General features: G+C 39.8%; 1 protein-coding gene across 1 annotated transcript; it reads left to right on the top strand.

The window, feature by feature from the left end:
- Positions 1 to 1,950: 1,950 nt before the first annotated feature.
- Positions 1,951 to 3,198, top strand: LOC128733906 (60S ribosomal protein L19). The gene is made up of 3 exons (XM_053827769.1): positions 1,951 to 2,013; positions 2,374 to 2,480; positions 2,544 to 3,198. The coding sequence occupies exons 1-3, from the start codon at positions 2,009 to 2,011 to the stop codon at positions 3,044 to 3,046; spliced, it is 615 nt and encodes a 204-aa protein (XP_053683744.1). The 5' UTR covers positions 1,951 to 2,008; the 3' UTR covers positions 3,047 to 3,198.
- Positions 3,199 to 17,267: the final 14,069 nt, after the last annotated feature.

Genomic DNA, 17,267 nt, shown 5'->3' with positions numbered 1-17,267 from the left:
GCATCCAATAAGCATTATCAGTGTTTGTTTGAGGCTTAAACGAAACGTCATTTTGTCTACATTATCGACGTATCGAAAAAGTATCGATGGCATATCGTTTGCTTGTTATAAGGTTTTGCAAGGTGGCGTCACGAATGAACCGGAATGAACGCAATTCACCCATCTGACATCCACTCGTGGTTTGTTTACCATTTGTTAGGCGAAAGCGATATGCATAAATTGGAGTTAAACGTTTTAAAAACGTATTATCCAGCAGTGTCGCCCTCCAAACTACTCGGAATGGCAGTTTTTGTGCCGTTAAGGCCTTTAAACGATATTGAGTTTCCACATGTTAACCCATGTTCTAAGTCCATGTAAACAAACCACTGATAGACGTCAAAGAAATGAGGTTATGTATGCCCGTGCAAAACCTTATGGTAAATAAAAATAGATTCGGTCGGGATTTAAAAAAATAAAAAAGCAAGCGATTTTTTTTGCTGCATCTCAAGGGGAGCAGGATAAACAGAAACCATTTTTGGAAATGCTGAATAATCTTACCACCTAGACAGGGTTCGAACCGGGAGTTTGTCATGCAACCTCATTCGTTTCCTTGCACCTTTACTATCTAAACCATAGCGGATATGATTAAGTGAGGTGAAATTAGTCGCATTTAAATCTTGGTGATATTCCCTCTCATATCATAGCTACTTGTCCTGCATTACCAATAGGGTAGAAAAAGACGGCAACCGTCAGATGGAAGAGGGCACAAATAGTGGCCGCAGAATAGCAAAATAAGAAGTCAAGTACAAGCCGTTCATCAACACTTACGGCTCGTTTTAATGCAATTAACTAAATGCATTATATTGTTACGTTATATGCGCATATATTGCTTTCTTTAATGCTGATTTACGGTAATGCTTCTATGCATCAACAATGTTAATATACGTTTTATAAGCATTAAGATTGCTAATATACAAAAGTTTGGTACTTGGGATGCAGAATTATTTCCAATATACGGTTTTAGATTAATGCTTATGGTTACTTGGGATGTTGAAAGTGAACATTGCTTAAGGCCTTAACGGCAAGTCAGAAAAGCACAAAAGCTGCCATTCCGAGTAGTTTGGAGCGCTACACTGCTGGACAATACGCTTTCAAAACGTTTAACTTCAATTTATGCATATCGTGTTTGCCTAACAAATAGGGTAACCAACCTATTTTGGACCCCCTCAGCAGCTGTACATAATTTGGACACTTGCATTTGATTTTGCTGTAAGTGTCCAAATTATGTACAGCTGCTGAGGGGGTCCAAATTACGTTGGTTACCCTAGTAAACAAACCACGAGTTCTTCCAAGAGTTATGTCTGTTTGTCTGTGGTATAGGATACAAAATACAGTAAAAAAATAAAACTTGTCGTCACAAAAGATAATCAAACGACCAAACCATCAAATTTATTGTAGTCCATCATCACTTTTATGGTTTTCAGAAATTCTACCATAAAAATGATGGGTTGTTAAGTATCTACAAAAAATCTATTTTTTAGCGAACAAAAATTTTTATCTGTCAGTGAAAGTTATCCTTTTATGGTAATATTTTAGGCGAAAAATTAAAATATAATTGAACAAAGCAGTAAATTTGTGAATGAAATATGGCCAATTCTATTGCATAAAATAAGAAAAAAGGATTTGAAAAAATTTGAATTTGAGACACTTTTACAATAAATTTACCATAATGTCCACAATAAAAACTGCTGTAAGCGCATTGTTTCTACTTCAAAATTTGACATACATTTTTTTACGAAAATGTCGCAATAGTTTCTTTAATAAAAAATGGTCTGTTCTGTGAAAAGATTCCGCCGCCAAGGTGAGCATAACCGTCATTTTAAACGCAAATGCGCATTTGTGTACCCCCCAGAACGGATGTACACAAATATCACACAACCCTGCTTTTCTGTCATTGTGCGGTGTGTAGTACTTCCGCCCGGTAGACAGGAGCTTTCTTTTTACTTCTTTCGAGGAAACAACAAGCAACATGAGGTACGATTTGTCGTCGATTCTATCGAAATTATGCTTGAAAATTTACGAAATATCGCGTAAAAGTGCGTTGAAATGTTAGTTATACGTAATTGTGAATTAGAAGTTACGAAATTCCGAAGGAATTCTTGAAAACTGTTGGTTTTAAATTGCTGACATTTTTCGCTCATTCGGGATATTGTTTCTTTGGTCAAGTTTAATGAGTTGCTTGTGAAATGTGTTAACTGTACTACGGACGGTGTTTTTAGATTTTAATGCAAAAATCGAAAAATCAAAATTTTATATTGTGCATAACGCATTTTTAAAGAAGATTACAATTGCGGCGTTAGTGAAATGAAAGTTTATTTTTCGTTTTGTTTTCAGTTCCCTCAAGCTCCAGAAGAGGCTGGCAGCCTCGGTTATGCGATGTGGCAAAAAGAAGGTCTGGTTGGATCCGAACGAAATCAATGAAATTGGAAACACCAATTCCCGTAAGTGCTAACATAATGTTATTTTTCATTTCTGTTTGCACATTTTTTTTATGTACAAAACAGGCCAGAGCATTCGCAAGCTGATCAAGGATGGTCTGATCATCAAGAAGCCGGTGGTTGTACACTCGCGTTTCCGTGTCCGTAAGAACACGATCGCTCGGCGCAAGGGTCGCCACTGCGGCTATGGCAAGAGGAAGGGTACGGCCAATGCCCGTATGCCACAGAAGTTGCTGTGGATGAATCGTATGCGTGTGCTCCGTCGTCTGCTGAAGAAGTACCGAGAGGCGAAAAAGATTGATCGTCATCTGTACCACGACTTGTACATGCGTGCAAAGGGTAATGTGTTCAAGAACAAGCGTATCCTGATGGAGCATATCCACAAACGGAAGGCCGAGAAGGCTCGCAGCAAGATGCTGAACGATCAAGCCGAGGCCAAGCGTAACAAGGTGCGTGAGGCCCGCAAGCGACGTGAGGAACGCATTGCTAACAAGAAGCAGGAACTTCTCCAGAGCATCGCCAAGGAGGAGGAAAGTGCGCAGCAGGTTGCAACTACCGGAAAGAAGTGAAGTTGAACTGAGTGCGTTGTGTGAGAGACGATAATTAATAAGAAAAATCTAAATGCTACCGGAAGAACGCCACTGGGTGAAGAAAGTATCTTTGAAATCAACAAAACAATTGTAGCTGATTTTAAATATATTTCTTCAGAAAAAAAGTGCATTTGAAGTTTATAACTAGAAGAGAAAATGCATCATTACAGATTATAGGTTATTTTCAGTGCTTTTCGTGTCCCCGATGGAAGCTTTCAATTTGTATTTTGAAAGAATTAAAATAGTTGTTTGCACTTGAGTGATTGTCGAAACACAATCTCGGTTACGTTTTCAAAAGAACGACATTGGAAAACTTTTTTGGTGTCCCGCTCTTCCGATTATTACAAAGAAAAAAAAACAAATGCGATCGACACAGTTCCAGCTGGCGAATAATATGGTGTCTCATTTTGATCAGAATCATGACCGATTAACTGCGAAATCGTAGCTCTGGATTTGGATAAGACCGAGGACAGCAACCACTTCTTTTTTTGAACTATGAAGAAACAGTCACTTACAGTTGTTGATTCTAGTTCTATTCCAGTTACGTTTTATGTATGTTACAACTTTCAATGGTCTGCATATCACGTCTTTTACACCTGATTCAGTGCTGATGCATTCCCATAATTTCTTCATAAGGGTATGTTAAAGCGGAGCTATTGATTACCTTTAAGCGAATAAATAGCTGAGATAGACTATTCAAGTTCTTTTAATCAACTTGCAAAAACATATTAGAAGAAACGTTTATGCAACATTTATTTCTGCGATGTTGTTTCAGCATTGGATGCTGTATAGTATTGATTCCACGTTTACTTTTTTTCTTTCTTAGTAGCTTAGTAGCCGGAATGGCACGTGCTGAATCAAGAACTCGTCTCCACTTCACTCGGGCGTCTCGATACCTGCAAGCCAGCATCGATCTTGTTGAGCCATCTATCACGTTTGGCACCTCTATTACTGGTGCCAGTAATGCCCTTGACAAGAACAGTTTCGGTGTACCTTGCACCGGTATCCTCGCGACGTAGCCAGCCCACCGTAGCCTCCCGACATTCGCACGCAGCTCGTGGTTCATTTACCCTCCTGTTGTCATCAAGTGTTTTTATCAAGTTCGTTTATTTGTTCAGGCTCGTGTACCTGTTCGCACTCCGCCAGTGTACGTATGTCTTCCGCATGTCAGTTTCGTTCGATGGAAACGTCTTGCGGAGAACATTAGTTTTAACGCAAAATTGAATCTCTTTGAGGCCCAGACACAAGCCATCCGGATTTAAATATGTTGCGTTAATTTAACAGAAAGTCCATGGAAAGGCTGTCAAATTTTCGCAAAATACATGTATTAAAATAATTTCGCAACATGTATTAAAATAATTCAAATATAAAAAAATTCAAGTCCATCATCGTTAACAGTGATTGTTCGTGTGAGGCGAACGTTGTCCTTTTTTGAGCCTCTAATTTGCAATCTACCATCAGTTTTGCTCAGCCCACACTCGTGTCTGTGATCTAAATGTCTCACACACGCGTTCTAACAAACATACCGGCATTAGCATCTCTTTTAGACTCTCACTCTTATTTATTCAAGCCCTGCGACGCGTTTTTGCTAGTGTGGCACGGTCGCCGCTCACGCTCGGCATTGCAGCCCGAGCTGCTGATACCGCTCACTAGCGAGAATGCGCAGTCCTGCCCGTGAGTGAATCGAGGACAAAAATTAAGAAGAAAAGAATAAGGCTCACGGGCAGCTGGTAGCTCATAAGTTGTTTGACTCGCGAGTGGGCTATGTAGAAAGACTGAGGCGTCCGCGAGTGTGTAGATAGCAGTATGTCTACAGATAGCAACGCCGGCTATTCATCTAACGCTTGCGTGACTAACGTAAGCGTTGAATGCTATGCTTCTCATACTCATCGTTGGCTTCTCGTTTGATTTGCAACATTGTCTGCAATTCCAGATACCAAGCTTCCATTTCATGTCTCTATTTCTTTGCTTGGCCTATGCCAAATGTTTCGAGATGACCTTTATCGATTGATCACAATGGTTTCGTTTGAATAGGTTACCTTACTATAGCCTCTCTAACGTCTTGGTTTTAGTGCCAAGAAAAAACGTTTCTTAGCTCAGCCGCCCGCTTCGGATCAAACGCTGTCCTAAACTGCTCGTCTCCACCTGGACTGCAGATGCTTACTAGTATAAGAAGACGACGTTCTACCTTGCAGTGGAATCATCGTTAGAAGCCGTTAGCAAACCTTTTGGTTTATATATCTCGGTTGCAAATGAGAGGTACGGCGCCCTATTCTCACAGTCACCTCACCTCACCTCACTTCTTTCACGCGCCATATTCTCACAGTCACCCTCACCTCATCTTACAGGCCCCATTTGATTTGTACAGTCACCCAGGTGAGCCGAGTCACCCAGGAGACTCTCAGAATCGCTTGAAAACTGCTTGGTAATGCGTACCATCGGTGCCTTGTGCACTAGGCATAAAATAGACCCCCCAGTGGTCCACAGCCTCTTACCTAGCAAGTCCTTCCCCTACCTCCTCGTGGTACCAGCCGGGATACGAGCAACCTCGGTGGAGATCGGGTAACCAACCCCGGTGGAAACCAAGGTCGTATGATGACAGGGGAGGAGGGTTCCTTCGAGCTACGTTGGCCGTATCGCCGGAGATACTGTGGGGTTGGTTGCGGGCTTGGCAAGCCTGAACCACTAAAAAAATCCAAGCAATGGACTCCGTAAGTAATAATAATAACTAATCGGAACAATCGGCAAAGACCCAGGCGACGAAAACGGACTAACGATTGGAAATTAGGAACATGGAACTGTCGGTCTCTAAATTTCCTCGGAAGTACCCACGTGCTTTCTAAAGAAGTGAAGAGCCGTAGCGCTGCAGGTGGTTGGTATGCTGGAAAGTAACGATGTTACGTACGTATGAGATGGTCATACCATCTACCAGAGCTGCGGCAATACAAACGAGCTGGGCACAGCTTTTATAGTGATGGGCGAGATGCAGAAGCGGGTGATCGGGTGATGCAGATTAAGAATCAAGGGCCGATGCTTCAATATAAGCATAATCAACGTGCACAGCCCTCACCTCGGAAATACCAATGATGACAAAGACGAATTCTACGCGCAGTTGGAGCGTGAATACGACCGCTGCCCAAGACATGATGTCAAAATTTTAATCAGGGACTGTAATGCTCAGGTTGGTCAGGAGGAGGAATTCAAACCGGTGATTGGACGGTTCAGCACTCACCTGCAAACGAACGAAAACGGTCTAAGACTTGTCGACTTCGCTGCCTCCAAGAACATGGCCATACGTAGTACCTTCTTCCAGCATAACCTCTACCATCGGTACACCTGGAGATCACCCAACCAGACAGAATCACAAATCGACCACGTTCTGATAGATGGTCGGCACTTTTCAGACATTATCGACGTCAAAACCTATCCGGTCGCTAACTCTGATTCGGATCACTACATAGTGATTGTAAGGATACGTCAAAAACTATCTGTTGTAAACAACACACGACACCGGCGACCGCCACGGTATAATCTAGCGCGACTGAAGCAACCGGAGGAGAAGGAGTGCGAAGAACTCGAACAGCTGTACCGCTTTCACGACACACGGAAGTTCTATCAGAGACTTATCGGATCTCGCAAAGGCTTCGTGTCGCGGACCGAAATGTGCAGAGATAAAGATGGAGGTATCTTGACTGACGACCGTGCGGTGATCGAAAGGTGGAAGTAGCACTACGATGAACACCTGAATGGCGTGCAGGCGGAAGACCATGATAGCAGAGGAAGTGACCACATTGGTGTAGCAAACAACGAAGATGTGCCACCCCCATCGATAAGGGAAGTTAAAGAAGCCATCCAGCGGCTGAAGAACAACATAGCAGCGGGAAAGGATGGCATTGGAGCGGAGCTTATTAAAATAGACCCGGACAAGTTGGCCGGCTGTCTGCATCAACTGATTGTCAAGATTTGGGATACGGAACGACTACCGGAGGAGTGGAAAGACGGCGTTATCTGCCCTATCTACAAGAAAGGTTATAAGCTAGATTGTGAGAACTACCGAGCAATCACTATCCTGAATGCCGCCTACAAAGTGCTGTCCCAAAAGTCATCTTTCATCGACTATCGCCAATAGCCAATAGATTTGTGGGAAGTTACCAGGCCGGCTTCATGGAGGGTCGGTCTACAACGGACCAAATCTTCACCCTGCGGCAGATCCTCCAGAAGTGTCGCGAATTCCGAGTCCCCATGCACCACCTGTTCATCGATTTCAAAGCCGCATATGATTGTGTAAACCGACAAGAGCTATGGAAAATTTCGGACGAAAACGGCGTTCCGGATAAGCTTACTAGACTTATCATGGCTACGATGGATGGGATCCATTGCTGTGTGAGAATCTCGGGTGGATTGTCGAACCCATTCGAATCTCGCAGTGGACTTGACAAGGGGATGGTCTTTCCTGCCTGCTGTTCAACATTGCCTCCTTCAACATTGCCTGTCTGATGTTTTCGCCTCCTCTGTAGTCTATAAAATCTACAAGCTCGGTGGTGGCAGTTAAATGGTTTCGTTATAGGGTCGGCCATACGATCCGATTGAGATGAAATTTTCCATAGAGGCTACTTTGAAAATAACAAAATTTCTTGTACAGGATTCTATAAATTCTATAAGATCATTTTTCTCGACGTTCTAATATGTACACGTCGCTAGTGTGAAGTGCTCTCAACTCGAACTGTTGCTTCCTTGCCGAGTGAAGCTGAGCCTCACAGCATATACTCTCTCCGTTTTATGCAAAAAGTGTTAGAATGTATTCCTGCTTTCTCTCCCTTGGGATAATGCAAAGTGCTACTGCTATCAACGAGTGCACAGGTGAGTACCCACAGGCGCGGCGGGATCCTGATGGTAGGGCGTGTGACAATGTCGAAAGGCTTGTGGGTGGGCTCGAAACAGGAAATGTAAAAACAGCACGAGTCTGTTCGTTCGCAATTATCTGCCCAGATGCAGTGGTTATTCCGCTCGTCGACTCGGTTGTTAACGGTTTAAATTCTGTGCTAGTTCTAGATAGAACTTCTTTTTTTTTGGTTCGGTGCATTATTTGTCTTCCGGTGAATTTTTATTGTTATCGAGAGATATCTAAATCGCGGCTCTTGGATTATTAAGTGAATTTAAATATTCTGGCTGGTAAAAGGAATGATACTGGCTATCATTTAGGAAGAAATTTTAATTAGTGCTTTTTGGGCGTTTAACAATTACGATCCTTTAACTACATTCATCAGAATGCCGTCTCAGGTGATTTGAAGCATTTGAAGTGTTATGAATTCGCACTTGTAGTGATTAAAAGATTCCAACCAAACATTGCGAAAAATCGATAGTTTCCAAGTTTAAGTGTTTTCATGGTCGTCCACTCAGTCGCATAGCATAAATATCCGCCTTTCTTGCTCTCTGCCTAGCATTGCATCACCTTTTTCCTCCTACTGCACACCCATAGTCAGTCGTATATCTGTTCCCGTATTGACGTCGTGTTATGTTGCTCGGGAGTGGGTGGGAGTCTTCGCAGTTGGAATTTCTCAGCGAAGCGCAAGTCAGTATCGGTTCCACACGGTTTGTTCTCAACACATCAGCGACGCAACATATGGAACTCTGCTCCCGAAGGGCTAACTGTGGAAATTTGATTAGCCGTGAGTGTCTATTGTTTACATTGCGTGAAATTTGAGACAGAATACGCGACTGCCGATTTATGCTGTTGCGTGTTGCGTGCCAGGGTCCTTATTAAATGAATGTTTTAGTGGGGTTTAAATATATGTTTTTTTTTAACTGAAATTCAACCAGGAAATAAATAGCTGCGTCCATGATGAGTTAAGTGACTCACCATGACCTTGATTGGTGCTTACTGGTTTATTCTATTTATTGAATATAAGGCCGTTATTCAGCTTTTAAATCAAATTTTGATTGGCAACTTATCTTTTACTCTCTGCTAATCGGCGCGTGTTTTTGACATAACCGAACCTATGTGAAAGAATAGCGCGTACCTATAGCTGAATGTTCCAGTGGTCAGCAAATTAACTAATTTGTAACTAATTTTCTAAATAAGAAAACTAATGAAAGATTGTATAATAGTGACATTTAGTATGGTTATAACAAAAAATGTTAAAAAAAAAATTATTGCTTTTTTTATAACAAAGTTGCTCAGAGTATTTGCCAAGTAATTACCAAAATTAATTTTGTTTTAGTAAACTAAAGAGTTTAGTATTAAGGATTTGTCAGTGACCAAAGACAGGTGTTGTGATTAACATTGATCAGATTTCTCGAAATCAATTGTTACATGCTGCCAGCAAAAGTACTCAGATTGGCATCACTGCCTTATTGCGCTTTTCCTGAGCTCCACGGAGAAAATGAGTGCCTTTCGGCTTTCGGACTTCGGCATGAAAAGAAAAGAGGAACACAAAATGCGAGCGAACGAGGAAACGCGAAGGATTCGCCAACTTGTTTGTTATCCTATTGAGTCGAGCTTTGGCAGTGAAAGTGATCGGATGCTGAAATATTTTAGAGCATGATTTTTTGCTAATCCTGTCTGCAAATATCAGTTCTCAAGCGAGAGAGAGGAAGCGGATACAATCCCTGTTACCTAACAGGTTTTATGAATGAAGTCAAAAATCGATATCTTCTATATTGGTATTAAACAGTGTAAAGTGACGATTTATGCCAGAAAAAGGGGACTGGCGTCAGTACTCCTGGTTGGCGGCTGTAAAGCTTTAGTGAAATCTGATAGAACCAACTACAAAGGCGTGGAAATTAAGAGAACCGTGTGCTATGGCTAATGTGGATATAAAGTAGCAGTAGCAAAAGTGTACCATACCGAAGCTAATCCCCCGACAGCGTCGCGTGCATCGTTTACAAAATTAAGTGCTTGCTTACGGTGTTATTTCTCTCGTGATGCTGTCCCATGCTCAACACAATATGAAACCTGATGAGCTATGCTATAGAAATATAGATTAGACGCTGCCCTTACATATGCAAACTGGGAATATGGAATATCGGTCACTGCCTATTCAATGTTTTTCATTCAAGCATAACTGAACTACCTACTTCTGTTTGCTACATCTCTTACCCGAGATTAAAAAAGCAGAGATATTATACCTGTGATATAATTTTCATCATTATTCATCTATATTTTTCCGAACTTGCAAATATTTTTCACAGTAGTATGTCTTCGAAACGAAGCCAAATGTTAAACTTAACGAACTCGTTGACCTGATTTTTGCAACGCGGACCGACTCGAGTCATCCAAAGTTCAATTTCCCATTCCACCGTGCCAAAAGGTTATGCGTCGTTCCTAATTTTCCTCTCGTCTATTTGTTCCATTATGTATTAACGCGTTCAGTGTGCCCTCTTCAGTATGTGTACAACTATCCTTATAAATATATGCCGTTGGCTTTCTTTTCCTTTCCAAACCTAGCGTTTCGTGGCCTTCTTTCGCTAAACCTACTTCCGTAGAAACCGTCCAACAGTGTCTTTGTTGTTCCTTCCGCCCACGTGCAGTCATTATTAGCCTCTCATAATATATGTATACTATTTTCCGATGCTTTTGGTGAACTGTCTCTTTTAGGACGTGTCTAAATATTCGTTCACACACAACAAGAAATGCTGTAGTGCAATACAACACACCCCCGTGAAGATATTTTATCGATTAAAATCGTTACACGAGCCGTGATTTGATTGTTTGATGGGTGTGTTTCCGACGTTTCGGATTGCATGCTTTAAGATAGTCTGTACGTTACACAGCCAGACTTTAACAGCTGAAAAGATAATATTATTTTAATCAACGACAAGCTTTAAAATGTTAATGAAAATTAGGGATATTTTTGCGTAGGATAAAAAAATTAAGATATATTTACTAGTGTCATCTTGAATACTGTGATATATCCCTGGTATGTATCATGTCTATGGTATTTGGTTGATATTTGATAGCGAGGACTCATCTTTCCTCCGACCAAACAAACCGTTTGATATTGTTAAGTATTAGTAATTTTTCGTCCGGGAAAACGTTAAACTTAGTAGAGGCGAATTACTACCTTTTTTGCATTCAATAACCAAGATTTATTTTGATAAATTCGTCCGTAAATAGGTTATTCCAACAGTTCATCATGAATTTAAACTTAAATAGTATTTATATTTGCTGGCATCTATTGGAAACGTGACTTACGTTAAAGTCTTAAATTTATAGTTTACTAGCTGACCCGACAAACTTCGTATTGCCACAAATTAACCTGTGTTGTACATAAATCATGAATCTCGGATGATCTTTGTCACAATCTCGAGTTTTGCAAGCCCCCCAGTGGGCGGCGCTTCCGACGGCGGGTCACCGGCAACACTCGCGACCGTCTCGTCCTGAATGATCTAGTGTTACTATAGATAGTTTTTGTAATCTTGTATTGACTAATGTTTTATGGAAGAGTCTCGAATTTCTCGAGTTCGATTAGTTTTTGAGTTTCGCAAAAATTTCTGTTTTATTTGTATGAGAGTCCATATCCCCTTACCACAGGGGTGAGAGGTCTCTAACTATCGTAAAATGAATTCAAGACTCCAAAATCTCCCACATGCCAAATTTGGTTCCATTTGCTTGATTAGTTCCCAAGTTATAAGGAAATTTGAATTTCATTTGTATGGGAGCTCCCCTCTTAAAAGGGGAAGGGGTCGTAATTCACCATAGAAAAAATTTCTGCCATCTAAAACTCCCACATGCCAAATTTGGTTCCATTTAATTGATTAGTTCTCGAGATAAGAGGAAATTTGCATTTCATTTGTATGGAAGCCCACCCTCTTAAAGGGGAGACATGTCAAATTTGGTTCCATTTGCTTGATTAGTTCTCGAGTTATGAGGAAATTTGTTTTTCATTTGTATAGGAGCCCCCCCCCCCCCTCTTAAAGTGGGGAAATCCATAGAAAATATACCATAGAAAATATTCTTGCCTACAAAAACACCCACATGCCAAATATGGTTCCATTTGCTTGATTAGTTCTCGAATTATGAGGAAATTTGTATTTTATTTGTGTAGAAGCACCCCCTCTTAAAGTTGGGAGGGGTCCTAATTCACCATAGAAAATATTTTTGCCTCTAGAAACCTCCACATGCCAAATTTGGTTCTATTTGCTTGATTAGTTCTCGAGTTATGAGGAAATTTGGATTTCATTTGTATAGGAGCCCCCCCCCTCCTGAGGTGGGTAGGGGTCCCAATTCATCATAGAAAAAATTTTTGTCTCCAAAAACACCCACGTGTCAAATTTGGTTCCATTTGCATGATTAGTTCTCGAGTTATGAGGAAATTTGTATTTCGTTTGTATAGGAGCCCCCCCTCTTAAAGTGGGGAGGGGTTCTAATTCACCATATAAAATATTCATGCCCTAGAAAACTTTCACATGCCAAATTTGGTTCCATTTGCTTGATTGATTCTCGAGTTATGAGGAAATTTGCATTTCATTTGTATAGGAGCCCCCCTGCCTAAAGTGGGGAGGGGTCCCAATTCATCATAGAAAAAAATTTTGTCTCCAAAAACACCCACATGCCAAATTTGGTTCCATTTGCTTAATTACTTCTCGAGTTATGAGGAAAATTGTGTTTCTTTGGTACGGGAGCCCCCCCTCTTAAAGTGGGGAGGGGTCCTAATTTTCTATAGAAAATATTCTTGCCCTCGAAAACCTTCATATGCCAAATTTGGTTCCATTTGCTTGATTAGTTCTCGAGTTATGAGGAAATTTGTATGGAAGCCCCCCCTTTTAAAGAGGAGAGGAGTTATAATTCCCCTTATAATGAGAGGAGGGGTCTCAATTTACCATAGAATAAATTCTTGTCACCGAAAACACCCACATGCCACATTTTGTTCTATTTGCTTGATTAGTTGTCGAGTTATGCAGAAATTTGTGTTTCATTTGTATGGGAGCCCCCCCTCTTAGTGGGGAGAGGGGTTTCTAACCATCACTAAAACCTTTCCTGGCCCCAAAAAACCTCTACATGCATATGCCGATTGGTTCAGTAGTTTTCGATTCTATAAGGAACATACGGACAGACAGACAGACAGACAGACAGACAGACAGACAGAAATCCTTCTTTATAAGTATAGATAAATATACATATGTCTAGACTTTTGATTACCACTGCCCAGAAATCAACAAAAGGTGGGGTACCCTACCTTTCACAAGAATGTTTTGGTTTAGGAAATCAAATCTTTTGTTACTAAAAAATATATCGGCCGATTAGTTTAAAAGCTACTGACTGTCAGGTGCAATTGAATTTAAAATCAAAGTGGAAAATGGACTATAAGTTAAACTTCGAGCTTGATTAGAGTTGAGTTAGCCAGGTTGGATTTGAAACTAGACTTGAAGTTGGACATAACATACAACTTTAAACCATTCTTGAATTCGGACTATTTTGGGCTTCAAGCTTTACTTCAAATTGAACTGGAAATTGGACCTAAAATTTGATTGAACCTAAACTTCGACCTAAATCGAAAGAGCCGGACAAAAAAGAGAGTCTCTCAATGTTACTTTACGTCCTTTTGAAAAAGTTGTCGAGGTTTCGTCTTTTACTAACTCTTTTTTTCTTTGATTGCATTTTTTGTTTGGTTTTGGGGGTTACTCTTTTCGTTTTTTCCGTCCAGTGCCCTCTTTTTGACTTCTTTTCCTCCTTTTTCCTCCTGTTTCGTTCATTCCCAGTTCCGCTTTTCAGTTCTGATTTATTTTGTTTCTCTATTTTCAGTCCCGTTTTTTCCCTTTTACACCAATTTCTCCTCTTTGCCTTTTTCTACCCCTTTTCGACTGTTTTTTTTTTCTTTGCCCGGTTTTCTTCTTGTTTCCTTTTTAACTCTTTTTCTATTCCGTTTTTAGTTCGTTCATCGTTCATTTTTTCGTCTATCTGTTGTTCTGTTGTTTCTCTTTTTATGTTCTGCTTTTCCTCCTTTTCTATCTCGTTTTCACAATTTTTTATCCTGTTTTTTTTTCTCTTGTTCTGTTCAGTTTATCCTCGTTTTCTTCGTTTGCTTGAGGGTTCTTCCTTATTTTCTCTAGTTTTTCTTCTATTCCCTTCCGCTCTTCTCGTTTATCCAGTTCATGAATTTATATGTATGTATTTTTGAATGACATTCAGAAAAAGAAAACCAGAGTTTTTCAGTTCATAACTCAGGAACAAAAAAAAAGTTATAATAAAATAATAATAATAAAAATCTTTATCTATAAAAATGAATTTCTGTCTGGCCGCACATTCTTTATAGACTCGAAAACCACTGAACCGATCGGCGTGGAAATTTGCATGCAGGGGTTTTTGGGCCCGGGGAAGGTTCTTATGATAGTTAGAGACCCCCCTCCTTTTAAGGGGGGGGGGCAAACTCCCATACAAATGAAACACAAATTCCTGCACAACTCGAGAACTAATCAAGCAAATGGAACCAAATTTGACATGTGGTGGTTTTTGGAGGCAAGATTTTTTTCTATGATAAATTAGAGCCCCTCCTCTCTTTAGGAGACCGGCTCCCGTGCAAATGAAATAGTAATTTCCTTATATCTCGAGAACTAATAAAGCAAATGGAACCAAATTTGGCATGTGGCGGTTTTAAGAGACAAGAACTTTTTGTAAGGTGTACTGAGACCCCTCCTCCTGCTAAGAGGGGGGCTCCTATGCAAATGAAATTCAAATTCCCTCATAACTCTAGAACTAATCAAGTAATTTGGTTCCAAATTTGGCATGTGCAGATTTTAGAAGACAGGAATTTTTTATATGGTGTACTGTGACCCCTCCGTCCTTTAACAGGGGGGGGGGTGCATATACAAATGAAACACAAATTTCCTCATAGCTCGGGAACTAATCAAGCAAATGGAACCAAATTTGGCATATGGGGGATTTTGGAAGCATGAATTTATTTTATGATGGTTTGAGACTCCTCACCCCTGTGGTAGGGGGACGAGGACTCCCATACAAATGAAATGGAAATTTTTGCGTAACTCAAAAACTAATCGAACTCGAGAAATTTTAGACTCTTCCATAAAACATTAGTCAATAAAAAGACCACCAAAACTATCTATAGTAACACTAGATGATTTAGGGCGAGACGGCCGCGACTATACAATTATTAACTCAAGAACTAATCAAGTAAATGGAACCAAATTTGGCATGTGAGGGTTTTCGGAGGCAGGATTTTTTTCTATGGTGAATAAAAACCCCTGCCTTCTTTAACCCATTATGACCCGGGTATACCAAAATTTGGACCAAATGATGTGAAAATCTGTAATCTATTATATTATAGCTCGAATGTGTCGGGAAACACAAACTCGTCATTTGGAATGGTTTCAAGGCCAAAATATGGCCGGTTTAATATTTCATACGCTCAGTGTCAAACAATCAAATTACAAAGTTGTTTACAGATTTCTTATCGAATTTTGTGATAGACTTTACATGTAAATATCAATTTACATGTCAGGTAATGTTTCGTCACAAAATGTAGACTTTTTCATGCGTTTTGTAGACAAAGTTTTTTTCGCCATTTTTTCACCTTTTTTCCCATTTATCACAAATTTGCACTTCTGAAAATACAGATGAAATGACAAAAACTGACAGATTATCTCACACACACATCAGATAGATGTTTTTTCTCTCTTGTAGTGATATATTAACAATGCTAACTATTGAAATTCAGCAGTAAACAGGTTTTGAAGACGAGGTATGATATATCATACGCTAGGACATAATGGGTTAAGGGGGGATCACATAAACATGAAATACAAATTTTCTCAAAGAAAATAGAACTAAATTTGGCATATGGGTGATTCTGTAGGTATGAAGTTATTTTATGGTTTGAGACCCCTCACCCCTGTGGTAGGGGAAGAAAGTCTCTCAAACAAATAAAATCGAAATCGTTGCGTAACTCATAAAGTAATCGAACTCGAGAAAATTTACGAAAATTTTAGACTCTTAATGTTAGTTAATTACAAAACCATTAAATACTATCTATAGTAACACTAGATGATTTAGGGCGAGACGGCCGCTGGCTGCATGTGTTGCCAGCGACCCGCCGCCGGAAACAATACGAATTTTAATAATACCGTATAATTTGGGGCAATACGGACTTTGTCGGGTCAGCTAGTATTACAATAAAAAGGTTAGAAATTGACAAACAAGAAAAAATTGTTTCAAAAACTCCATGTGTTAGAACATGTTTTACCGGCTGTTCTTTGAAGTTTTCCACCATTACTTCACTTAAAATTGGACTTTTAAATTGGATTGGAAAATTAAAATGAATTAGGTTTAAGTAGAATCAAACTAGACGTGAAATTCAATTTGAAATTGGACTTGAACTAGTAAATTTAATTGAAGATTGAAATCAAAATTAGATGTGAAATAGAATTTGAAACTAGACATGAAATTGAACTTGAAATTCGACATGAAAAAGGTTTGAAATGAGATTGAAAATTGAATTTGAATTTTTACTTAAAATCGGACATGTAATTCGAGTTGAGATGAGATTACAAAATTAACTTGAAGTTAGAATTAAAATTAAACTTGAAGTTTTACTTAAAGTTGAACTTCGAATTTGATTTGAAACTGGATTTAATTTTACGCAGTTAAAGGCTACTAAATTATATTCTTCGTACTTTCTCATCACAGCTTGAGGAATTAGTTTTTATTTTATTAATTTTTATGGAGAAGGTGTGGCACTGGCACGTTCCCAAGTGTATTCTAGCATAGGCACGCCAGTGTTTCTAACTAGATTTAAGGGGGGACCCTACTGTGTCAAAAACTATGGAGTCCCCTGAAGGGAAATGCATCGCTGTATGAAACTTTAAGCGCGTCTTTCTCGAAACCATATTTTATCAGTTGGCAGTACGTGTATCTTAGAAACTAGTGGTTCGATTTGGCTGAAATTTTTTTCCAGCACGTAAAAATGCATTATCTAAATTGTTACTTAGCCGTTTTTCGATATCTCAATTTTTGAATGTTTCATGAGCTCTTAATTGGCGATTTTTGATGAAAAAACACCTTTCTTTTGGAAAAATTACCGCCATTTTGGCAGTTTTTTGAATTTTCAAAAACCGCTACGCTTCAAAACCATCCTTGAAAGCAGTTCTACGATACTCCGTTGGTTCCAGGCATGTGCCGCCAGCAAGGAACTGTTTTCTAGCATCCAAGCCCCCAGCTGCCACCAGCATTATAATCATTATTCTG

Source organism: Sabethes cyaneus, chromosome 2, assembly GCF_943734655.1.
Source record: "Sabethes cyaneus chromosome 2, idSabCyanKW18_F2, whole genome shotgun sequence".
NCBI classification, from domain to species: Eukaryota; Metazoa; Arthropoda; class Insecta; order Diptera; family Culicidae; genus Sabethes; species Sabethes cyaneus.
The sequence above is the reverse complement of the archived record's forward strand: the minus strand, read 5'-3'. Positions and strand labels throughout refer to the sequence as shown.

Coding starts and splice junctions, on each gene's coding strand:
- LOC128733906 (XM_053827769.1), top strand. Junction 2,481..2,543: donor AATTGGAAACACCAATTCCC/GTAAGTGCTAAC, acceptor TGTACAAAACAG/GCCAGAGCATTCGCAAGCTG.